This window comes from Astatotilapia calliptera, chromosome 15 (assembly GCF_964374335.1).
Source record: "Astatotilapia calliptera chromosome 15, fAstCal68.1, whole genome shotgun sequence".
Taxonomy (NCBI): domain Eukaryota; kingdom Metazoa; phylum Chordata; class Actinopteri; order Cichliformes; family Cichlidae; genus Astatotilapia; species Astatotilapia calliptera.
Window position 1 is genome coordinate 42,329,984 of NC_137436.1, and position 26,424 is coordinate 42,356,407.

Consider the following 26,424-nt stretch of genomic DNA (forward strand, 5'->3'; position numbering starts at 1 on the left):
TTACTGTACCGGAAACGCCAGTTGGGGCCAGAGACCTTGTTGCAGTTAGTCCTTCCTGATTCCTTACGCCCTACAGTTATGCTTAATCTTCATGACAACATGGGGCATTTAGGGGTCGAACGCACACTGGAACTCATTCGGTCACGTTTCTACTGGCCAAAAATGGCAGTTGATGTCGAAAAGAAAGTGAAAGCTTGCGAGAGATGTGTCCGTAGAAAAGCCCTGCCAGACAAGGCTGCTCCTCTGGTAAATATTAAAACTTCCAGGCCCATGGAGCTAGTCTGCATGGACTTCCTCTCAATAGAACCAGACAGTAAAAACACTAAAGATGTCCTAGTGATCACGGATCATTTTACAAAGTATGCTGTGTCCATTCCAACCAAAGACCAGAAAGCCACCACCGTTGCAAAGAACTTATGGGAGAACTTCTTAGTTCATTATGGCTTTCCAGAGCGACTTCATAGCGACCAAGGGAGAGACTTTGAATCGCGTACAATCAAAGAACTGTGCTCTCTGCTCGGTATCCGCAAAGTCCGAACAAGTCCTTATCATCCTCGTGGCAACCCTGTTGAGCGATACAATCGCACATTACTCAGTATGCTTGGTACCTTGAAAGACGCCGAGAAACATCACTGGCGTGACTTCGTAAAACCACTTACTCACGCTTATAACTGTACAAAAAATGATGTAACAGGCTATTCTCCTTATGGGTTAATGTTTGGTAGACAGCCTCGCTTGCCCATTGATATTGCCTTTGGCCTGCCACAGCCAAACAAGCCACAGTTGACTCACTCTCAATACGTCAAGCAGTTGAAAAGCTACCTCGAACAGAGCTACGAAATAGCCATCAAAAACTCCCAGAAAGTAGCAGACAAAAACAAGAAACGGTTTGACAAAATCATCCGTGAATCCACACTACATGTGGGAGACAGAGTCTTGGTTCGAAATCTCCGCCTGAGAGAGAAGCACAAATTAGCGGACAAATGGGAGCAAACAGTGTATATTGTTACCAAACAAATGGAAAACTTACCAGTATACACTGTAAAACCAGAAAACGGAGATGGACCCAACAGAACGCTCCACAGAGATCTGTTACTTCCCTGTGGATTTCTCTCACCAACAGAGCATGAACCCGAGCGAGTCACAAAAACTAACAGACCACGCACAAGACAAAGTTCAGCTTTGGAAGTTGACTCCGACCAAACACTTGAGGAAGAGGAAGATGAGTTTTCTTACCCTGAACCTCCACAAGTGAAAAACAGACATTTTTACCAAGTATGCGCCATACCGCCAACCCAAGGATTCAAACAAAACAAAGATCCTGTAAATGATGACGAACAACCTAACACATTACCGGACATGACAGACTTACCTGAAAAGGAAACTGAGAACGAAACTGAAACATACTTACCTGAAGGCGAAATTGGAAGTTCAACTGACACCAACTTACCTGAAATGGACCGTGAAACAGACCTACCTCAGACAGAACGTGAAAGTGAAGCAAACGTATCACCAAGTGAAAGTGACACAAGCCTACAAAATAACACACCAAGTGAGTCTGAAACAGACACTCGAAAAGACAAAAATGTTTTGTCGACCAGTTTGTCAGATTCACCGTTGTCAGAGAACTCAACTCATCAACTTTCACCTGAAAGACAAGTTGAAAACGATGATGAACCTGAAACCTTGCAAACAGAAACACAGATCAGAAGATCTGAAAGAATTCGCCAACCATCCCAAAGACTCACTTATCCCCAGCTAGGTAACCCATTAGTAACAGTGGTTAAATCACTCTTTCAAGGATTGAACAAAGCTTTCATCGACTCCCTTGCTCATGATGTTACCTATTCCCCCAGAGCCATGCACGGGGACGTGCATGAGATTTAAGAGGGGAGGATGTAACCCAGTGAGTTTACACGACTCAGTAATGCACTACAACATGTTATTGTTAATTGGGATTTATCATTACTCTGTTAATCACTGAGTTGATCAAAAATAAATCAATAATAAAAGATAAATACTATAAATATAAGAATAAAACCCAAAGAGTATATTTAACACCCCTACTGGTTAGGAAGGAACAAGCCCCGCCTTCCCCTGCTCTGTACCGTCACGTGCTCAGACACAGAGAGAGACAGAGGTGCACGAGACCATCACTGATTTTCACCGCCAAGCTTTTCGCTGGAAAATAACTATTAACTTGATAAATTGAGCAAATATCCATACCGGAGATCTGCATGGACCTTGGAGAAACGGACCTGATTTATTGTGAACATTTCGGACCTTGAAACCATCGCGGTGAGTCAGAAGCTGTTAAGCTAACCTTGAAGCTAAAAAGCTAACAAGAAGTTAACAGGGAATATAATGGCCTGATTTCAATGTTGTAGATCTGCGCGGGAGCGGATGAAGTGGACAAGATCCTCTCTGAGAGTTGAACAAGATCCTCTCTGAGAGTTGAACATTAGAAGTGTGCTGGTGAGTTAAACTGGGACTGGGCGAATCAGGCTAATTGAAAAGCTAACTAGCCTAATGCTCATAGCTGTAGCTGACCACGTTTTCACTGTGGGAGAACACACGGGGTTTCTCACTGAGTTCAGCCATTTTGAGCACTCAGCTTGTGTGCTGATGATGTTCTAGTATTACTTGTTGAATATTAAATGCACTAAAATTAGATGATGGAATAAGTTAATGTTGATCTTAAAGGTCATGAATCTATTTTATTTTGTTACAGTTGATGCTCGAGCGGCACTGGATAGATGTCCGTGTGTATTCTTACTGTGCTGATACGTTACCACATACTGTAAAACTACAGCCTGTGGGTTTTTGTATATTCTTTTGGTAATTTTATTCTGTACATTGAGTGTAAATAATATATTGCTTCATTGCTATGCAGTGTAAAGCAATGCTCCTGTAATTCAGTTAAAGGGCAATACTGTAAAAAAATAATCTACCATAGTTTATGGTTTATTTCTGATTTCTGATAGAAATGTGCACCTTGACGATAGAATAAGCTGATTGTGATTTAAAGATTGCATTCATGATTAAGATGCACTGTATAGACTATAGTTAGAAATTAGAAATAATGTTTTGTGCTTGTTTTGTTATAGCACTTACATTATTTACATATGGCCATGTATATCATTAGAGTGTGAACTGAATTAGTAATAGTCCTGTTGTTTACAGGCTAGGTTTTTTTATGGGATCGTGAGACCTGGATCTCTTCCTGACGAGGAAGATGGCGAGCCTTTCCCTTTGAACCGAACCGAACCACAGCCATTCTGAGTTGGCCCAGAAGGGCAGGTTGCTCTTCTCTCACAAACAATTGTAACAGTGCGGTAGGACGAAATCGCACCAATCACAAACTTTTGACCTGTTGGATTTGACTTGACTGAACACTGACTATTAAGCCGGCAAGACTGACATATCTGAGCTCAGATAGGATTCTGACTGTTATTATTATTGCTGTCACTGTATTTTATTTTATGTTTTCATTCCTGTTCATAAAATGCTGTTAAATTGTTGCTAAATAGTTTAATACAATTCATAGCAACTTTACCTGTGGCTCCAGTCATTCTTCTCCACGCAACTCCCTTTATCCCTCCTGCGAATCTAGCTATTGGCCCATTCTCTCCATCTTACTTTAATTTCCCCTACCCTATCCTGTACTTGGCTACACTAACATAGCTGTGTTGCTAGCAATAACGTAGCACAACATTATATAGCCCAACTTCAGTAACCCTGCAAACGTCACTGCTGTTTAGTTTTCTGTCTTCATTTACGTTGGAAGTGATAGCAGAGCTGTACGTTTTAAATTGTTTCCAAAACCCCGCAGTCAGGACATGCTATATTGTATTTAGATAGAAGATAGTGAGCTAACTTCCTGCTAACTTCTAACTCCGTTAAATGTCATAAATTCCGTTTTCATGGATGCCTGGATGTTAAACTCAATTGTTACACCTGGTAGAGCAGAACACTGATCATTTATTAAAGATGAAAGACTTTAGACAGTTTTTCAACTCTCAGTAATGCCATAGTGATCATTTGATATATGGATCTGCAGCGGAGTTAAGTCCCAGACATGGCTAGTGACGTCAGACTTAAGAACCGGATACCTTTCTAATGTGACGTTGTTGTCCCTGGCTCTCTTTCTCTGTCTCTCCCTCCCGCTCTGTTCCTGTGCTACTGAGAGTGTAACTACCAGGGTTGCCAACTCCTCAGTAAGGAAAATCGCTATTGGCTATTGACGTCATCGCCTAATTTGCATACTTGGTCATGCTAATATAATTGTAACCTACGTTGTTGGAGAGAGAAATAACATCGTGGAAGAAACATAAAGTGAGTAAAAAACGTCCTAAATGCATTTAGAATTTATTTAGAACTACGAATTAAATTTATTTTAGCAATTATTGTTTTTTGTAATGTCACAATTGCAACCCTGCTCCTTTATCTGGGCTTGGACCGGCAAAAGTGACCTGAAATAGGCACTCTGGTGGAGTTACTTTGTGTGTGTGTGTGTTTATAAGTAGTTTTAAACCTGATCCACAAAACAGCATAACAGTAAAAGAAGAACTGACTGCGTTACAGTCAGTGCGGGAGCAGCGGCTTCGCTCATGTGCGATTCGTTTGCAGTTCGGATGCACAGGTGTGAACATCTCCTGCCCTGATAGCAGCTGGGGGAGGACTATCCTCCGCCTGTGAGCGCTTTGGCACGGGCGAGGTGCCCACGGCAGCACCCGCTGCTTGTTGAGAGTAAGAGCGATACGTGCTTTCACGTCAAAAAGATGTCATAAATAAGTCTCCAATAACACCAGAAAAAGTCGCCAGATTTGTCGCTAGTCGCTTATTAGAAAAAAAGTCGCTAAGGGGGTCTGAAAAGTCGCTAAATATAGCGACAAAGTCTCTAAGCTGGCAACACTGGTAACTACTGTCCCTCCCCCCTCTTCCCAGCGCAAAGCACAAGGCTAGCATGTGGAGTGAAGCGGAAAAAAAGTGGAGAGAGGGTGAGAGAAAGGAAAAAAAACAAAACATGGCTTGCGATAAGGAGCCGGCTTGTGTCGTTCACGAGCCATTTCGTTTGCGATCGACACATCACTACTAGTGATGGTAAATTTGATTCTTGTTACTGAATCGGATTTAATGAGTCACTCACCAAAGTGAATCGGGTTTTTGAGTCCATTGATTCACTGAGTCAGTTGACCAGAGAGTGCAAAAAATTTACATTTTCACTCAAACTTAATTTCTTTCTCTTTTCATGTAAATCCTACTGCTAAAATGAATGATTCTAAAAAAAAAACAAACAACTATTTTATAGAGCAAAAAAGAGCAAAAACATTTCTAAAATTAAGCAATTTCCTATTAAAATTGCTTAATAAACATTTCTTTTGTTAATGGTAAATGGTAAATGGCCTGTATTTATATAGCGCTTTACTAGTCCCTAAGGACCCCAAAGCACTTTACATATCCAGTCATCCACCCATTCACACACACATTCACACACTGGTGATGGCAGCTACATTGTAGCCACAGCCACCCTGGGGCGCACTGACAGAGGCGACAGAGGTTTATTTTTATTTTATTAGCATTTTCCTTAAATGTGTTAAATATATATTTTCTCATCTAAATGTCCACTGAGCTGTGAGCCAGAGGGCGGTAATGCGCCTTAACATTGGTTGCCAACCAAGAAGAAGAAGAAGCTGTGAGCCAGGAGGGAGGGGGTTAGTGAGTCCTGAGTGATTCGCTTACGCTTATGATTCAGCACAGGAAGGGAGGGGGTAAGTAGCTCAAATGTGCTGTTAGCATGTTAGCAGAGCGATGCTACTGTGAACCGAGAAGCTATTTTCTTGATGTGAGCTTCTACTCAGGGTTTTTTCTTCCAGTTCAGAGCAGATTTTTTTTTGTTAAGATACTGGATGTTGTGTTTTTCTCCACAATTTTAATTATAAGCTAGATACATTGCTGCTAACAGCAACAGGGATGAGTCAGTGAGTCAGTTGGGCCTGTGAATCATGATTCATGAGTCAGTAAAGTGATTCTCGAGTATTGAACGATTTGTTCATGATTCGCGCATCACTAATCACTACTGTCCAGTCTCTGAGGTGACAGCACTGCTGTGGCTCCTACAGCTTCATGCACAGCCTGCAGAGCTGATGGAGTCTGCTCTCAGCTGCACAGCAGTGAACACCAGCAGCACCACCCGTTAGCTCACAGTGCTCCCTCTGCTAACAAAGGACTGTGGGCTTCCTGTACCAACTGACAGGATCCAGCTCTGCAGACAGATGGTAACACATCACCGCAGCACAAATAGCACAGGTCTAATATATGCACGCACGACTCGGTGTGAATGTGACCTTTAACCCTGATGACCGCAGTGTGCGGGTTGGTGTATTTCACAGTCAGTGGCTAACGTTTGGTCCTGCATGCTAACTGATAACCTTCCTGGAAGCTGAACAGCGTTTGTTTAATTCACCCTCAGCGTGACTGAAGGCTCCCACTGAACATGCTCTTTGTTCCCAGTGACCACATGTTCACCCACGTGGCGCACACACTCTTCTTTTACATGACCTCAGTCACATGTTTGTGTTTGCCTCTTACTTTGTAAAACACACAGGTTGCAGCTGTCTCACTGTCGACTTACTTTGTACTGATTCATTAAAGATTCATCCAAGCTCTGTGGTTTCTAATAATTCTGGAAAGGTTATTGTTTGATCTGTGTTTCTGTCCTGATTATTACGAGGTTCAGTAAGTTCTCAACCAGTGTCGGTGTTGATGTTGGTGCTGTTCTCCTGAGGCGCTGTAACACTGAGTCATTGGTCCAAGCTGTTAGAGCTGAGGGTGTGTAATGTTGGTGAAACATGGAGTTTTATTGTGGTGATCTTGCTGTTTGCATGCTTGTTGTTCAATGTCTGTCCAGGGCTGAGTTTGCTCTGTGGGGCCGATAGGTTGGTCAGGAAGTAGCTCTAAGGTCCTTTAAGACTTTGTGGGATTTTGTAGTGTTTTCAATTTCATTTGTGGCAGGAAAACATAATTTTTATTAATCAACCCAGAGAATTAAACCATGTTGATGTTGGACGAGCTGGGATATTTGAAATAGGCAATTATAACTCATAATTATATTTTAATAATAGGCATTTGTTACGTAATGTGATTTATCTGATTATGTTTGTGTGTCTGAGGATGTTGGGATGACTTATAGTTTCCATTTTGTTTTTAGATTTGCTACAGAGCTGATTTTTTTTTCTATTTATGTCAGTGCGCCTCAGGGTGGCTGTGGCTACAATGTAGCTTGCCATCACCAGTGTGTGAATATGTGTGTGAATGGGTGGATGACTGGATATGTAAAGCGCTTTGGGGTCCTTAGGGACTAGTAAAGCGCTATATAAATACAGGCCATTTACCAGTTTACCATAAATAGAACCTGTTTACAAGGTTCACGATTCCTGGCATTCCCTCTTCAAGTGTGGAAACAATATAATTGCACATAAGATAAAGTGTCAGGAGTGAGCAGCAGTACAGATTTGAGCAGTACAAGATTAAAAGTGGCAGTTAGTACAGTACAGTACGGAGAATGAGGTTTTGTTTTTTTTTGTGATTACTGATAAAGTGAGTGACCAGTGCAGAATGTAGAATGTACTTGAGCAACTTTAGGACAGCTTCTGTGTGCATCCTGTGGTGTGTAGTGTGTGAGATGTGGTTCAGGTGTCGTATGGCTTGGTGGTAAAAACAGTTTTTAAGTCTTGTAGTCTAAGCAGACAGACTCCTGTAACGTCTGCCAGATGGTAACAAGGAGAACTGCTGATGTGCTGGGTGGCTGTGGTCCTTGATGATGCTGTGTGCTTTATGGTGGCACCGCTGGAGATAAATGTCCTGAATGCAGGGCTCGCAAAATTTCAAAATCCCTGGTAGCCCTTCGGGCAGGGACTCTTCAGTTTTTGGTAGCCCAAAATAAATTTAAGTAGCCCGAATAAAAAAGGTAGCAATTTTTTGATTGATGTTTTGTTTCCCGTTTTGTTTCCTTTACAATATTATACATTAAAGTATAAGATTGTAAAGGAAACAAAACATTAATCAAAACAATTGTTGAAACACAAATTACAACATTGTATAAAAATTACAATCATCAACTTAAATACTTGGTTCTAATTGAATAGACATTTCTATGAACTTGTAAAAACTGTGTAGGACATGAATCAGTCTCTGTCAGATCCTGAATTTGAAATTTCCACTGAAGTCACGGGTAAGAGGCAAGTGGAACCAAGATCGAGGACGTTTGCTTTTTGAAGTTTGCAAAGACTGCTAAATTTTCCCAGTGGTAGTTCACTCTTTGCAACATAGTACGCTGTTCCTTTTGCAATTGGTGTTTGTTCTGGGAAAGATATTGCAGACTGAGCAATAATGCATTTTTTGCATTTCTCATGGGTTCTAATGGGGGCCTTTCTTAAAATGACTGGTCCCAGTAACAAAGGCGCTTGTCGACTCAGAAATCGAGGGAAAACCAACAACACATCCGGCAGAACATTATGTTATTTACACGGGTGCACATAAGTGGTCCGCATGTGCGCATTCACTGTCAAAATAAAAGACGCGCACCAGATAAGAAGTTGCAACGTGCGTTTGCGTCCATATAAAAGGCAGTGTTTTTGTCCGCTAGAGTGGGATTTTCACGGCACATCCTGCACCACGTCTCTGTGCGTTCATCATTTGTTTGAAGCCAGCTCACCTCCTGCAACTACTTGTCCGAGAATACGTGCTTCTTTTGTGGTTCGGACTCCTTCTGACATTTCTTTGGAGGTGGAGGAACATCACAGTAATTGCTTAAAGGAGCTTCTTCGGCATCTTTAAGAGTTCTAAACAAATGTCTGTCCTCCAGAAAATCTTACAGTGGGGCAAAAAAGTATTTAGTCAGCCACCGATTGTGCAAGTTCCCCCACTTAAAATGATGACAGAGGTCAGTAATTTGCACCAGAGGTACACTTCAACTGTGAGAGACAGAATGTGAAAAAAAAAATACATGAATTCACATGGTCGGATTTGTAAAGAATTTATTTGTAAATTAGGGTGGAAAATAAGTATTTGGTCACCTCAAACAAGGAAAATCTCTGGCTCTCACAGACCTGTAACGTCTTCTGTAAGAAGCTTTTCTGTCCCCCACTCGTTACCTGTATGAATGGCACCTGTTTGAACTCATCATCTGTATAAAAGACACCTGTCCACAGCCTCAAACAGTCAGACTCCAAACTCCGCCATGGCCAAGACCAAAGAGCTTTCGAAGGACACCAGGAAAAGTATTGTAGACCTGCACCAGACTGGGAAGAGTGAATCTACAATAGGCAAGCAGCTTGGTGTGAAAAAATCAACTGTGGGAGCAATCATCAGAAAATGGAAGACATACAAGACCACTGATAATCTCCCTCGATCTGGGGCTCCACGCAAGATCTCATCCCGTGGGGTCAAAATGATCATGAGAACGGTGAGCAAAGATCCCAGAACCACACGGGGGGACCTGGTGAATGACGTGCAGAGAGCTGGGACCAAAGTAACAAAGGTCACCATCAGTAACACACTACAACGGCAGGGAATCAAATCCCGCAGAAAAAAAACAAAAAAACAAACAAAAAAAACCAATCGTAAGTACTCAAACAATAGTATGTACAATATATACAGGATAGCAGCATTAATATAATGCTGCTATGATCACTCACCAATCAGTGCTGTCGCTCTCTATACACAGTTCTATACACAGTTCTATACACAGTTCGCGCGATTGCAAAGTGAAAGCAAAAAACAAGCGCAAATTCAAACGCGATTTCAATATGTCACATATTGACAGTGGCTCACCGATGCCAATGACATAATTACCCAGCTACATTTCCGAAAGAATGCAAAAGCATTGACATATATTTTTCCTTCCTACGATAGGCCGATGGGCAGGGCAGAGATAGATTTTGGTAGCCCGACTGGAAAAATCGCTAGCCCCGGGATGTTGGGCTAGCGATTTTGCGAGCCCTGCCTGAATGGCAGGAAGCCTCATGCCAGTGATGTGCTCTGCTGCCTTCACCACCCTCTGTAGTGATTTTCAGAAAGTAGAGTCGCTTGTGAGCTTTCCTGATAGCAATGTCTGTGTGAAGGGTCCAGGAGAGATCCTCAGTGATGTAGACTCCAAGGAATTTAAAGTTGGTGACACTTTCGACCTCGACACTGTTGATGTTGATGGACTGGTGTTCCCTGACTGGTCGTTTCTGGTAGTCCACTATCATTTCCCTTGTTTTGCTGATGTTGAGAGTCAGGTTATTTTCCAGACACCACTTGTACAGCGCTATCACCTCCTCTCGATAGGCCATCTCATCGTTGCCTGTGATGAGGCCTGGTTGTGTCATCCGCAACCTTGATAATGGTGTTGGACTTATGTTTAGCAACGCAATCGTGTGTGTGAACAGGGAATAAAGGAGGGAGCTAAGCACACATCCCTGTGGCATTCCTGTGTTTAGGATGTGATGAGGAGGTGTGCTTACCTGCTCTCACGACCTGGGGCCTGTTCGTGAGGAAGTTCAGAATCCATCTGCAGATGGGTGTTCCCAGCCCAAGGTCGACGAGCTTCGAGGCAAGTTTTGAGGGGATGATGGTGTTAAAAGCCGAGCTGTAGTCGATGAAGAGCATTCTTGAACATGTTTTTTTTTTTCCAGGTGAGTGAGGTTGGTGTGCGTTGTTAGGGCGATGGCATCCTCTGTAGTTAGGCGAACTGAAGAGGGTCCAGCCTGTCAGGGAGGGAGAAGCAGATGTGACCTTTGACTAGCCGCTCGAGGGACTTCATAATGACAATGTCAGTGCAACAGGGCGGTAGTCATTCAGACAGGAGACCGCTGATTTCTTTGGGACAAGAATGACAGTGGATGTTTTGAAGGATGTGAGGACCACTGACTGTCTCAGGGAGAGGTTGAAGATGTTGGTGAACACCCCTGCCAGCTGGTCGGCGCACGCCCTGAGAACCCAGCCTGGGATGCAGTTATAGCCTCACTGTCCTCCTGAGGGTAGAGGATCTGCTCCTTGTTGTCTTTATATGCGTCAGGATTCCCTGAGGTAAAGACAGAGGTTCACGCCTTGACCTTAGTATGATTGTCTTTAATTACCTAGACTTTCTGATTTGTATATTTGCAGACGGTGGTTTTGGTGATGATATTGTCTATAGATTTATCAATATATCCAATGACAGAGTCTGTGAGTTCATTGATGTTGCTATGAGCGGCATTCTCAAATATCTGCCAGTCAGTTGTCTCAAAGCAGTCCTGGGGAGGGAAACAGTCTGTGATATAATGTGAGCCACCTTCATCTCAGCTGACCTCAGAGAGTTGATTCTGTTCATCTGGACATTTTCCGTGGGAGAAACATTTCGGACACACAGGTCACGCTGATGTCTGACTTTAAAAATGTATGATTTCATAAAACAGTTGTACTGAGTAAATTACTGAGAAAGTGTTCCTCTAACTGGTTTAAAGCGGATTGTGCTAAAATGACATGAAGACATGAAATGAAATAACCTTTGCCTTAGTTCAACCGGGATGAAAGGTTGGAGATGGTAAATGGTAAATGGATTGGTTCTTATATAGTGCTTTTCTACTCTATCTGAGCACTCAAAGCGAGATGGAGTGGATGATAAGGTGTAGCTAGATATCGCTGGATCTCATGTGAACAGAGAGATTGGATTAGGGCTGCAACGATTCATTGAGTACTTCGAATAAGTGGAGTACAAAAATTCTCCACAGAAATTCTTTGATGCTTCATTTAACAAACTGGACTGGACTCATAACTCAGACGCCCTCTACAGGAAAGGGCAGAGCAGGCTGTACCTGCTGTGGAGACTCAGGTCGTTTGGAGTAGAGGGCCCACACCTGAAGACCTTCTATGACTCTGTGATGGCCTCAGCCATCTTCTATGGTGTGGTCTGCTGGGGCAGCAGCATCTCTGCTGGGGACAGGAAGAGACTGAACAGGCTGATCAGAAGGGCCAGCTCTGTTCTAGGATGCCCTCTGGACCCAGTGGAGGTGGTGAGTGACAGGAGAAAGGTGGCTAAGCTGTCATCCCTGTTGGACAACATCTCCCACCCCATGCAGGAGACTCTGACAGCACTGAGCAGCTCCTTCAGTGGGAGACTGCGGCACCCACGGTGTGGGACGGAGAGATTTCACAGGTCTTTCCTCCCCACTGCTGTCAGACTCCACAATAACGACTTTTGCAGCTGATCAAACCCTCACATGTGCAATAAGACTACTATATGTGCAATTCTTCTTCTGACGAAGTTGTATTTTTGTATTTTCCCACTCAGTTGTATATAGTATTTGTATTTATATTTTATTCCATTGTATTTTATTGCATTCCAGTGTTTTCTAATTTCTGCTACATAACTTTGCACTTTTTCTGTAACAAAACAAATTTCCCACCTGTGGGACTAATAAAGGTCATCTTATCTTATCTTAATGGATGGCTCTGTAGCATTAAATGATGTAAACGTGTTTCACCCACATGTGCGACTACAAACAGACCTGCAATAGAAATGCATTTAGGAGTAGCGTGTGAATATAAAGTGTAACCACATCAGGCCCACGCAGCCCGCAGTTTTAAACAAAAACAATGATAACACAACAGCACTCGACTGGGCATACATTGGAGCTCCTCGAGGCATTTTGGGTCGGTTCATTTTGATTTTGCTGTACCTGTCATGGTCCTGGGTTGGTGACCAGTGTTTAGTGTTGTTCTCTGGATACGTCCACGTCGGATTAGGCCAGCACATCCTCGTCCATCCGCCAAATCACACCGATTTTGGCCATCCACCAAACTACATTGATGCCCACAATCCTCCAAACCACACCAACGATGGCTGCCATCCAAGTCACCTGAAGCTCTTTGTCTCCGTCATCTTCTTCATTGGGTTCCAGAAAAGGCCCTCCTTTGCCATCGTCGTACTCAGGATCTATTGGCCAAGGATCTTCGCCATCAAAGGTGGCCTCCTGAACTGTAGCGTTGTCGCCTCTTCCCACGTGGTCGACCTCCGGAGCTGCTTCCAGTACGCCGCCGCTGCTTTCCGCAAGGTTGGCCTCCAGACCCACTTCGCCTTCGCCCCTACCACTTTCCACGCGGTCGGCCCCTGAACTGTATCTGCACTGCCGCGGCTTTCTGGACTATTTGTTTTTCTTTCTGGTTCCGTTCCTGTGTTTTCATCTGTCTGTCTGTCGCATCGCACCATCATGTTCCCTCATAGTGCTGTGTGTTTCCTCCATGCATCTTGTGATTCCCAGTTCGAGTTTCCCAGTTTCTGCTGTAGTTCATTGTTTCTAGTTTTTGGTCAGTTTTCTCGTGTTAATGTTCGGGTTTCGTACAGCCACTAAAGCTGCCTCCCTTAGTTACTCCTTGGGCCATGTGCACACTAATGCCTTTTCGTTTGAAAACGTGTCTTTTCTCTCCATTTTGGCCTTCCATCTACACTGAGACAGTGTTTTTGGTCAAGGAAAACTGACCTTTTTGAAAACGCTTTCCAAAGTGGATACATTTGAAAACGCTGGTTTTGCATCGCAGTGTGCCCTGCGAAAACGCAGGCCTTTTGAAAACGATGACGAATTTTAGTCATGTGATGCATTCATGTGACCAATTCAACCAAGATGGCGGACGGCATTGTACAGCAGTTATTTTGTTTGCTCTCAATTTTGACAGCCATATCAAAGATTAATATCAGTTCGGACATCCTCCAGATAGCTTTTCCTCAAATTCTTTAATTCTCACTCACTTTTGCAACTTTGTACTTTTGTGTTACTTGCAGCAACTCCACCTCATTGTTAGTCCATTTAAAAAACTTGATGCTTTTCCTAGACATTTCAAAGAGCCGGAAAGTAAATAAACGGCAGACAGAAATAACGCAGGTCGAATCATCTTACGTTTCACGCATGCGCAGTACAGCAAAGTAATTGTTTTTAGTCGTTTTAGTGTGGATGCACAACTGTTCAAAACTGATTGAAAACAATAGTGTGGACGTTTTCAGTTTTCAAATTTGTCCAGATTAGTGTAGACGTAGCCTTGGTTTCCCGTGAGTCCTGCATTTGGGTCTTTCATCCTTCCTCCCACACAGTTTATCAACACCTGCCAAATGACTGAACCAGACTTGTTGCTGGCCCTGGAGATCAACACACCACTGCCTAACAACAGGCTTGCTGATATGCAAATTGACAATTGATCAATACCAATGAGTAATGCATCCATATTAAATAAAAATATGCAGCTTCAGAGTTCAATATCTTTATGGTCTAAAGGTAACTGCCAGCAAGTGTTTGGATTGTGTTTGATTATCAATGATGATCTTTTCCATCCCAACAGGAGGAGATGGAGGAGCAAAGGAAGAGTTTAGAAATTGATTCTCCACAAGCGGTGAGGAGACAGGTTCATACACATGCTAACATGAATTCAGTGACATTGTCTCAGGACTGCAGGTTCACAGATTAGTTTCTGTCACTACAGGAACAAAGAGGAAAAAATGGCCAGAGACCTCAGCACTGCAGTGGGCCTGACAAAGCTCACCCACCAGCCGCAAAGGGAAACAGAGTGCATCGTTGTGTCGTCTGTGGAAAGGCTTTCGCCAAGATGGACCACCTCAGAAGACACCAACGCATCCACAGTGGGGACAGACCCTTCATCTGTGAGCAGTGTGGAAAGGGTTTTACTCAGTCGAGTGATTTAAAAAAGCACCAGCTCATCCACAGTGGGGTTAAACCATTCAGCTGTGAGCAGTGTGGGAGGTGTTTTATTCGGAAGAGTGATTTAAAACAGCATCACTTCGTCCACAGTGGGGTTAAGCCATTCAGCTGTGACCACTGTGGAAGGGGTTTTACCTGCGTTAGTAAGTTACAGAGACACCAGCTCATCCACAGTGGGGTTAAACCATTCTGCTGTGGTCAGTGTGGAAGGAGTTTTAATGAGATGAGTGATTTAAACAGTCATCAGCTCACTCACAGTGGAGTTAAACCATACATCTGTGATCAGTGTGGAAAGGCGTTCACTTGCATTAGTAAATTAAAACGACACCAGGTCACCCACAGTGGAATTAAAGCATTTGTCTGCGGCGAGTGTGGAAAGGCTTTTACAGAGAAGGGTGATTTGAAAAGACACCAGTTTGTCCACAGTGGGGTTAAACCATTCACCTGTGAGCAGTGTGGAAAGTCTTTTACTTGCCCGAGTAAATTAAAAACACATAAGCTCATCCACAGTGGAATTACAGCATTCACCTGTGAGCAGTGTGGAAAGGGTTTTGCTTTCAGTGGGATCTTAAAGAAACACCAGCTGATCCACAGTGGGGTTAAACCATTCAAGTGTGATCAGTGTGGAAAGTGTTTCACTCGCAGGGATGATTTAAAAACACACCAGTTCACCCACAGTGATGTTAAGCCTTTCAGCTGTGAGGAGTGTGGAAAAGGTTTTGTTAGCCACAGGAGCTTAAAAAGACATCAGCTCATCCACAGTGGGGTTAAAGCATTCATCTGTGGGGAGTGTGGAAAGGCCTTTACTGAGATGGGTGAATTGAAAAGACACCAGTTTACCCACAGTGGGGTTAAACCATTCAGCTGCGATCAGTGTGGAAAGTGTTTTAGTCAGAAAGGTGATTTAAAAAATCACCAGCTCCTCCACAGTGGAATTAAACCATTCAGCTGTGGTCAGTGTGGAAAGGCCTTTACGCTGATTACTAACCTACGGAGACATCAGCTCACCCACAGTGGGGTTAAACAGTTCAGCTGTGGTCAGTGTGGAAAGGGCTTTACTCATAAAAGATACTTAATAAACCATCTGCAAACCCACTCTGGACATAAGCAGTAAATGTGTGACGTCTGTGGAGAAGCAGCCTAAAACCAAAGCATGGACACTCCACAGTGGCATCCATCGTCTGCCTTTTATCCAAATTATTGGAGTTCTGAAGTAACACTGTAACCAGAGAGACCCTCAAATCCCTCTCTATGGTAATAACATCATCGTATCATTTTAAAATCTTTTGATTCATAAAATGTTATTAAAGAATGAACAGTGGGGTGCTGGGATCGCCACTCCTTGCTTTGTACACTATTCTTACTGCTTTCTTTTAAACATACTGAGTTTGTCATTGTTTTATGTTAATCCCCCCCTGTTGACCCAGTAGAGCAAGTATGGAGCTACATACAAACAGTACAGTTTTTAAAGACAATCCATATTTACAAGTCCTCTTTGTGTAATAAAGTTTTTTTCTTAGAAAAAAAACTGTTAAGATGTGTTTCATGGGGTGGGGGTGGGGGGCAACTTCATTTACAATCTAACAATACACCTATGAACTTTAGTTTTGGATCCATCATCAGTTTCAACATTGTTTATGCTGAATTTACTATTATGATTTATTGGTTGATTTCCAAATGGATAGTGGATGTTCTTAAATTTTATAATAACCCATTTATAAGAAACAGTTTTTATACCTTTACAGTACCCAGGAGCTGATCCAGGATTTCCTCACTGACAAACACAGTGGTATTTAAATCAAGACATTCTAATTAGTTTAAATACAGTATAAAAAGTAAAGGACTAAGTACTGAACCTTGTGGTGGGTTATAAGAAGGAAGGAGGCCAAGGACTAGTGAGTGTCAGAGCCACTAACCAGGACGAAACAACAAATATCCAATGTGTACCTTGAGAAGATAGCCACAACTAATCACGTTAAGGAGCAGATTTACAGATTCCCATAGGTTCACACAGAACCAGTGTGGAGCACGCTCACTTCTTCTGAAGTGTTGCTGTAATGCACACTTACACACCTCCTACTGTCATCAGTCATCAGCCCAACTGTTTCTCGTCGATCAGTCGTGTAGTTTTAACAAACTTCACAGGAAAAAAGATGGAAATGTTTAACCCAGAAAAGCCTGATGTAACACTAGCCCTACATTTTATTATTGTGTAGTAAACAGAGGCTCCCTCCATCAGGAGCAAATGACCCCCCCCCCCCCCTTTCTTCCACAGGACCCCTATGACAGTGGGAAGGAAAAGCTCCCTTTTAACAGGATTGTGGGATTCCTCTGTATTATTGCAGGGCCTCTACCTTACAATGTAAAGGGACTGTTGTTGTGATTTGGTGCTACATAGGTAAAATGTAATAAATTTAATCCTGTTTTTGTGTGTGGGTTTTTTGACCACTCAAAGCTTTTTCCAAAACCCAGAATGCCCAGTAAACCCAAAGCACTCGTGCTGGTTCCAAGGTGGTCCCAGTGCTGTGGGTTTCCTGTACCAGTCCATCAGATGTGCTGACCCTCTGATAGACTGTTTTCAGGTGAGATGGTGCCTTCGATGAGCCTCAGGCTATGTCCACACTAGCCCAGATAGATTTGAAAATGGCGTTTTTGTCGGAAAATGCTCCGCGTCCACACTAGCATTTTCAGTCGTTTTCACAGAGTTGTGCGTCCACATTGAAACGGCCGAAAATGCTTACATTCCAGTCCTGTGCATGCGCAAAAGCGAGTGAGAACTCGCTGGCTCCTTCCACCCAGTGTGTACGTCTTGCCTGATCCAGTCTGTCCGTAACAAAAAACGGTTGCATTTTCGCTGTTGACCAAACGCTCCACCAGGAGATGGACGCAGGACTCGTACGCCTCATCCTGGCAGGGGCGGATCTAGAGAAAAATTTTTGGGGTGGCATGGAGATCAGATAGGGTGGCAAAGTCGAAGCCATTTCTTTACACATTTGCAGGTGCTACGTTTTCTAATACATGCCATATATAGTCAAAATACATCAATTTTTGTTTAATATGGCATAGTCTAACATTCTTTTTGGCATTAGCCGAAATAACTAAATATTTCAGTTCATAGCCTATACAACAAATAAGCATATATCCCAATAAGTACAAAATCCAGAAACCTACACAATACAAGGTGGATTAAGTTGGACTTGTATTTTTAATTAAGTTTCAAACTCTTTTTATGTTGGAAATACATTCAAAAGTGTATTACATCCTTACATTTACACCAAAAGGTCAGAAATCTGCACTTAACAGAAAACACTGAACAAAATATATGAAAAAAACAGTTTTCACCATCAGGATTCACTAGTCAAGTACTTAAATTTGAAAATGGCGTTTTTGTCGGAAAATGCTCCGCGTCCACAGAGTTGCAGTCTTACATGCCTCTCTGCAGCTTCTCTCCTCCTGCTACCCCCCCCCCCCCCCAAAAAAACCCCACATCTCCATAGAGACTGTGTCAGCTCCCAAACAGACAAAAAACAAACTAAAAACCAGCAATAAACAACTTAAACATAAGATAAGATAGAACTTTATTATAAACTTTATTATAACATAAACAATTACAAAGAAAGAACAATAAAGTATCCACATCTGAACCAAAGAGTAAAACAGTGAAATGTGGATTATTAAATATTAGGTCTCTCTCCTCCAAGTCTCTGTTAGTACATGACTTAATAATTGATCAACAAATCGATTTACTCTGCCTTACAGAAACCTGGTTGCAGCAGGATGATTATGTTAGTTTAAATGAATCAACACCCCCGAGTCATTCTAACTACCAGAAACCTCGAAGCACAGGCCGAGGGGGCGGTGTGGCAGCAATTTTTCACACCAGCCTATTAATTAATGAAAGACCAAGACAGACTTTTAATTCATTTGAAAGCCTGATGCTTAACATTGTCCACCCCAGCTGTAAAACTCAGAAACCAGTCTTACTTGTTATCATCTATCGTCCACCTGGGCCTTACACAGAGTTTCTGTCTGATTTCTCAGACTTTATATCTAATTTAGTTCTGAGCTCAGATAAAATAATTATTTTGGGTGATTTTAACATCCATGTAGATGCTAAAAATGACAGCCTCAACATGGCATTTAATCTGTTATTAGACTCAATTGGTTTCTCTCAAAATGTAAAAGAACCCACCCACCACTTTAATCACACTCTAGATCATGTTTTAACATATGGCATAGAAACTGAACTTTTAACAGTGTTTCCTGAAAACCCTCTCCTGTCTGATCATTTCCTGATAACATTTACATTTACAATAATTGATTACACAGCGGTGGAGAGTAGACTTTATCAAAGTAGATGTCTTTCTGAAAGCGCTGTAACTAAGTTTAAGAATATAATCCACCCACTGTTATCATCTTCAATGCCCTGTACCAACATAGAGCAGAGCAGCTATCTGAACGCTACCCCAACAGAGGTCGATTATCTTGTTAATAATTTCACCTCCTCACTACGTACGACTCTGGATACTGTAGCTCCTGTGAAAACTAAGGTCTCAAATCAGAAGTACCTGACTCCGTGGTATAATTCTCAAACACGTAGCCTAAAGCAGATGACTCGTAATCTGGAGAGGAAATGGCGTGTCACAAATTTAGAGGATCATCATTTAGCCTGGAGAAATAGTTTGCTGCTTTATAAGAAAGCCCTCCGCAAAGCCAGAACATCTTACTATTCATCACTGATTGAAGAATAAGAACAACCCCAGGTTTTTCTTCAGCACTGTAGCCAGGCTGACAAACAGTCAGAGCTCTTGTGAGCCAACAATCCCTTTAACGTTAACTAGTAATGACTTCATGAACTTCTTCACAAATAAAATTTTAATCATTAGAGAAAAAATTACCAATAATCATCCCACAGATGTAATATTATCTACAGCTACTCTTAGTACCATTGATGTTAAGTTAGACTCTTTTTCTCCAATTGATCTTTGTGAGTTAACTTCAATAATTACTTCCTCCAAACCATCAACGTGTCTTTTAGACCCCATTCCTACAAAACTGCTCAAAGAAGTCCTGCCATTAATTAATTCTTCGATCTTAAATATGATCAACCTATCTCTAATGATCGGCTATGTACCACAGGCCTTCAAGCTGGCTGTAGTTAAACCTTTACTCAAAAAGCATCTTTAAACCCAGCAGTCTCAGCTAATTATAGGCCAATCTCCAACCTTCCTTTCATATCAAACATCCTTGAAAGAGTAGTTGTCAAACAGCTAACAGATCATCTGCAGAGGAATGGTTTATTTGAAGAGTTTCAGTCAGGTTTCAGAGCTCATCACAGCACAGAAACAGCTTTAGTGAAGGTTACAAATGATCTTCTTATGGCCTCTGACAGTGGACTCATCTCTGTGCTTGTCCTGCTAGACCTCAGTGCAGCATTCGATACTGTCGACCATAATATCCTATTAGAGCGATTAGAACATGCTGTAGGTAATACAGGTACTGCACTGCAGTGGTTTGTATCATATCTATCTAATAGACTCCAGTTTGTGCATGTAAATGGAGAGTCCTCTTCACACACTGAGGTTAATTATGGAGTTCCACAGGGTTCAGTGCTAGGACCAATTCTGTTTACATTATACATGCTTCCCTTAGGCAGTATCATTAGAAGACATAGCATACATTTTCACTGCTATGCAGATGACACCCAGCTCTATCTGTCCATGAAGCCAGATAACACACACCAATGATTTAAACTGCAGGAATGTCTTAAAGACATAAAGACCTGGATGGCCGCTAACTTTCTGCTTCTTAATTCAGATCAAACTGAGGTTATTGTACCCGGCCCTGAAAAGCCTAGAAATATGGTATCTAACCAGATTCTTACTCTGGATGGCATTACCTTGGCCTCCAGTAACGCTGTGAGGAACCTTGGAGTCATTTTTGACCAGGACATGTCCTTCAACGCACATATTAAACAAATATGTAAGACTGCGTTCTTCCATTTGCGCAACATCTCTAAAATTAGAAATATCCTGTCTCAGAGTGAAGCTGAAAAACTAGTTCATGCATTTATTACTTCCAGGCTGGACGACTGTAATTCATTATTATCAGGATGTCCTAAAAACTCCCTGAAAGCCTTCAGCTAATCCAAAATGCTGCAGCAAGAGTCCTGACAGGGACTAGAAAGAGAGAGCATATTTCTCCCTTTTTGGCTTCCCTTCATTGGCTTCCTGTTAAATCCAGAATTGAATTCAAAATCCTGCTCCTCACATACAAGGTCTTAAATAATCAGGCCCCATCTTATCTTAATGACCTTGTAGTACCATATCACCCTATTAGAGCACTTCGCTCTCGCTCTGCAGGCCTACTTGTTGTTCCTAGAGTATTTAAAAGTAGAATGGGAGGCAGAGCCTTCAGTTTTCAGGCCCCTCTTCTGTGGAACCAGCTTCCAGTTTGGATTCAGGAGACAGACACTATCTCTACTTTCAAGATTAGGCTTCAAACTTTCCTTTTTGCTAAAGCATATAGTTAGGGCTGGACCAGGTGACCCTGAATCCTCCCTTAGTTATGCTGCAATAGACGTAGGCTGCTGGGGATTCCCATGATGCATTGAGTTTTTCCTTTCCAGTCACCTTTCTCACTCACTATGTATTAACAGACCTCTCTGCATTGAATCATATCTGTTATTAACCTCTGTCCCTCTTCCACAGCATGTCTTTTATCCTGTCTTCCTTCTCTCACCCCAACCGGTTGCAGCAGATGGCCCCGCCCCTCCCTGAGCCTGGTTCTGGAGGTTTCTTCCTGTTAAAAGGGAGTTTTCCCTTCCCACTGTTGCCAAAGTGCTTGCTCATAGGGGGTCATATGATTGTTGGGTTTTTCTCTGTATCTATGAAGCGCCTTGAGGCAATTTATGTTGTGATTTGGCGCTATATAAATAAAATTGAATTGAATTGAATTGAATTGAATTAAAGTTTATTTTTCATTACATTAGGCCACGTTGAAGAATACTGTGTCTACAACAACTGAATGCGGCGATTTCCATGTTGATTAGCAAACCGTCTGACAAACTCATCCAAATCCAATGCTTTTGTGTGTTTGGATTCAATACTGAGTATAGACAGATTGGACAGTGTTTCCTCTGTCATAGTTGATCGTAAATAGTTTTTAATTATCCTCAAAGCAGAGAAAAGTCCTTTCACAAGATGCACTGCTGACAGGCTACACTACAGCTATTTTGCACAGCCGGAACAGTTCAAAAAACACATCATTATACGACTCCAAGAAACTCACAAACTGTAGGAGAGTGGTAGGAACTGTTTCATCACTCTTTGCAAGTCTTTCTAAGACTCGCCTAATCTGAGGTACTTCATGCTTCAGATCGTCAGTATTGGAGTCATAAGCACGGGCAAGAAGTAGCACATCCTCCTCTCTCAAAAATGTGCCACTTGATGGATTTAATGCCTGAACACCTTTCATAATATTACAGTTCAGCCTAGAAAAGCGTCTTTCCATTTCTCCCATCATACAATCTATAACTGGGTAGAATACTTGGATTCTGAACATTTGTTTGCTGTCTGGGTCTGCATGCTGTCCAAGGGTAGAATTAACGAGAGAATCATGAAGTTTTCTTGCTTTCTGTATTGATCGTTTTGGGATGTGTTGGGTTGAAATGCCACTTTTTTCACGTTTCTACAATATCAGTCCACAGGTCATCAAAAAAGGATTCAGTTCGGTAATAAACCATAATAGAATCACTCAATACTTTTCTGAAGAGTGCAAGGCAACCAACAAAATTCAGATCCATTTGAACCAGAATGCCCTTTGCTTCTACAGCTCTCTGTGCATTGTTCTCTGATGAGATCTCTTCTAGTACACGCAAAATTGCAGGCAACCTGTTCACGATATTGCGACATGCTATATGTCTAGAAGACCAACGTGTCTCACTAAGGCACTGCAGTTCTCTTGGTACCCCATGAAACATTTCCTGCTGCACTGTCAGCCATTTCTGATGGACGTAAGATCCAGATATGAATGTGTATAATCGTTCGAGCAAAGAAAAGAAATTTCCTGCATCAGGCACACTTTGGACTGCATCTACTATGACAAGGTTTAAGCAGTGGGCACTACAGTGAATGTAGAAAGCATACTTTGCCACCTCCTTTATCCTAGCTTGTACACCAGAATGTGACCAACTCATCACAGATGCTCCATCATACCCTTGGCCAACAAGGTTCTGTCTGTAGTCCAGCCCATGTTTTTCTAAACAGCCAATAATCTTGCTGGTCAGCCCAGCAGCATCCAGTCTGACTGCCTCTTGAAACCCTAAGACAGCGGTCCCCAACCTTTTTTGCGCCACGGACCGGTTTATGCCCGACAATATTGTCACGGACCGGCCTTTAAGGTGTCGCGGATAAATACATCAAAATAAAACTAGTACCGGTACCGAAAAAAAGAAGATTTATTCATAACACACGTGAAAAAACCCGGGAAAACCGAGTTAAGGATAAAAACGATAACAAAATAACGCTGAAACTGTCACGGTGAGTGAGGTGAGCCGTGTGGAGGAAATGAAGGAGGATCCAAATGCAGGCAGTCGTGAAGGTGTAAAGGTGGTTTATTGAACATGAAAGTAAATACAAACGGCAAATGGAGCTAGAACTAAACTATACTGGGATCAACTAAACTACAGAGCACAAACCTTAACGAGAATGACCAGAAGAGACTAACGGCGGACAGCAGGGAGAACACACGGGTGAGACATGGTAGAAACGCAGATGAGGCAGGGTGGAATACACAGACGGACCAGCAACAACAATGACGGAAGACATGACTTAAATACACAGAGAACCACAGGGGAATTACACACAGGTGGTGGACACAGCTGGGAATAATCAACAAGACGAGACAAAGGTAAAACTGAACACACTCACATGAGACGCAGACCTTCACAATAAAACAGGAAACAAAACACACTTTACTAAGACACAGACTAGACAGAGACAGACTTGAAATGACATATGAAACTAAACCCACATCTTAAACCCAGATAAACAGAAACATGGAACTCTAATAATAGACATAAACATTACCATAACACGACAAGAGAACAAGAACACAATCCCTGATGCAAACTTAAATCAAAACACAATAAACTCAAAATACTGGGTCCAACGGACCCAGAACCGTGACAGAAAAACCGATAAAAACCGTGAAAACCATACATTTCACACCTGAGCCTTAACTCTCGCGGCCCGGTACCAAACGACTCACGGACCGGTACCGGTCTGGGGGTTGGGGACCGCTGCTTTAAAACACATCTTTGATCCTAAGGCCAAAAAATGGCCACGCCCCAAAAAGTGCTAAAAAAATTTATATATTAATATTTAATATATTTTCCACCTTAAATGAGTCAGTCTTTTAAAACTAGTTCTGCCTAAAATATTCATATCAAGTATTAATTATATTTTCAGTGTTTTAACCCTTTAAATCCCAGTTTCTTTACATGAGCGCACTGTTTTTTTAGCCGAAAAAAACAAAAAACTTATATATTTTCCATAAAATACATTTGAAGTAATATTTGGGTGCTATTATAATTAGAACTTTAGATGGGCCAAAGATTGGCACCAACATTCATTTTGATCCGCCATTATTTTTTTTGCATGAGCACAGTAAATATAATGTAATGGTATTCAAATCAATTAAATTCAATTCAATTTTATTTCTACAGCGCCAAATTACAACAAAAGTCGCCTCAAGGCGCTAAATATTGTACAGTAGATCGCACAATAATAAATACAGAGAAAAACCCAACAATCATATGACCCCCTATGAGCAAGCACTTTGGCAACAGTGGGAAGGGAAAACTCCCTTTTAACAGGAAGAAACCTCCAGCAGAACCAGGCTCAGGGAGGGGCGGGGCCATCTGCTGTGATTGGTTGGGGTGAGAGAAGGAAGACAGGAAAAAGACATGCTGTGGAAGAGAGACAGAGGTTAATAACAGATATGATTCAATGCAGAGAGGTCTGTTAATACATAGTGAGTGAGAAAGGTGACTTGAAAGGAAAAACTCAATGCATCATGGGAATCCCCCGGCAGCCTACGTCTATTGCAGCATAACTAAGGGAGGATTCAGGGTCACCTGGTCCAGCCCTAACTATATGCTTTAGCAAAAAGGAAAGTTTGAAGCCTAATCTTGAAAGTAGAGATAGTGTCTGTCTCCTGAATCCAAACTGGAAGCTGGTTCCACAGAAGAGGGGCCTGAAAACTGAAGGCTCTGCCTCCCATTCTACTTTTAAATACTCTAGGAACAACAAGTAGGCCTGCAGAGCGAGAGCGAAGTGCTCTAATAGGGTGATATGGTACTACAAGGTCATTAAGATAAGATGGGGCCTGATTATTTAAGACCTTGTATGTGAGGAGCAGGATTTTGAATTCTGGATTTAACAGGAAGCCAATGAAGGGAAGCCAAAACAGGAGAAATATGCTCTCTCTTTCTAATCCCTGTCAGGACTCTTGCTGCAGCATTTTGGATTAGCTGAAGGCTTTTCAGGGAGTTTTTAGGACTTCCTGATAATAATGAATTACAGTCGTCCAGCCTGGAAGTAATAAATGCATGAACTAGTTTTTCAGCGTCACTCTGAGACAGGATATTTCTAATTTTAGAGATGTTGCACAAATGGAAGAATGCAGTCTTACATATTTGTTTAATATGTGCGTTGAAGGACATGTCCTGGTCAAAAATGACTCCAAGGTTCCTCACAGCGTTACTGGAGGCCAAGGTAACGCCATCCAGAGTAAGAATCTGCTAAGATACCATATTTCTAAGCTTTTCAGGGCCGAGTACAATAACCTCAGTTTGATCTGAATTAAGAAGCAGAAAGTTAGCGGCCATCCAGGTCTTTATGTCTTTAAGACATTCCTGCAGTTTAACTCATTGGTGTGTGTTATCTGGCTTCATGGACAGATAGAGCTGGGTGCCATCTGCGTAGCAGTGAAAATGTATGCTATGTCTTCTAATGATACTGCCTAAGGGAAGCATGTATAATGTAAACAGAATTGGTCCTAGCACTGAACCCTGTGGAACTTCATAATTAACCTCAGTGGGTGAAGAGGACTCTCCATTTACATGCACAAATTGGAGTCTGTTAGATAGATATGATACAAACCACTGCAGTGCAGTACCTGTAATACCTACAGCATGTTCTAATCGCTCTAATAGGATATTATGGTCAACAGTATCGAACGCTGCACTGAGGTCTAGCAGGACAAGCACAGAGATGAGTCCACTGTCAGAGGCCATAAGAAGATCATTTGTAACCTTCACTAAAGCTGTTTCTGTGCTGTGATGAGCTCTGAAACCTGACTGAAACTCTTCAAATAAGCCTCTGCAGATGATCTGTTAGCTGTTTGACAACTACTCTTTCAAGGATGTTTGATATAAAGGAAGGTTGGAGATTGGCCTATAATTAGCTAAGACTGCTGGGTCTAGAGATGCTTTTTGAGTAAAGCTTTAACTACAGCCAGCTTGAAGGCCTGTGATAGCCGATTATTAGAGATAGGTTGATCATATTTAAGATCGAAGAATTAATTAATGGCAGGACTTCTTTGAGCAGTTTTGTGGGAATGGGGTCTAAAAGATATGACATCCATGGAGGACTTTTACCTGTGAGCAGGTACTTCTCTCTGTTTGTGT

The 26,424-nt window shown here is 42.1% G+C and overlaps 1 protein-coding gene and 1 long non-coding RNA gene across 3 annotated transcripts; both read left to right on the top strand.

Moving 5' to 3' along the window:
- Nucleotides 1-716: 716 nt before the first annotated feature.
- On the top strand, nt 717-3,660 carry LOC145420301 (uncharacterized). The gene is made up of 3 exons (XR_013901605.1): nt 717-2,298; nt 2,388-2,475; nt 3,184-3,660. It is a non-coding gene; the product is annotated as an uncharacterized LOC145420301 (long non-coding RNA).
- Nucleotides 3,661-5,692: 2,032 nt separating this feature from the next.
- Nucleotides 5,693-16,260, top strand: LOC113006795 (uncharacterized). Of its 2 annotated transcripts, none has more exons than XM_026142978.2 (3): nt 5,693-5,771; nt 14,356-14,406; nt 14,497-16,260. In XM_026142978.2, the coding sequence occupies exons 2-3, from the start codon at nt 14,362-14,364 to the stop codon at nt 15,844-15,846; spliced, it is 1,395 nt and encodes a 464-aa protein (XP_025998763.1). In that variant the 5' UTR covers nt 5,693-5,771; nt 14,356-14,361; the 3' UTR covers nt 15,847-16,260. The 2 variants fall into 2 exon arrangements, with proteins under 2 accessions (XP_025998763.1, XP_025998762.1); XM_026142977.2 differs by lacking the exon at nt 5,693-5,771 and adding an exon at nt 6,093-6,278.
- Nucleotides 16,261-26,424: the final 10,164 nt, after the last annotated feature.

What these genes read in the sequence shown, in the direction of transcription:
- LOC113006795 (XM_026142977.2), top strand. An exon ending in AAATTGATTCTCCACAAGCG is followed by an intron (nt 14,407 to 14,496) that starts GTGAGGAGACAG and finishes CTGTCACTACAG; the next exon opens with GAACAAAGAGGAAAAAATGG.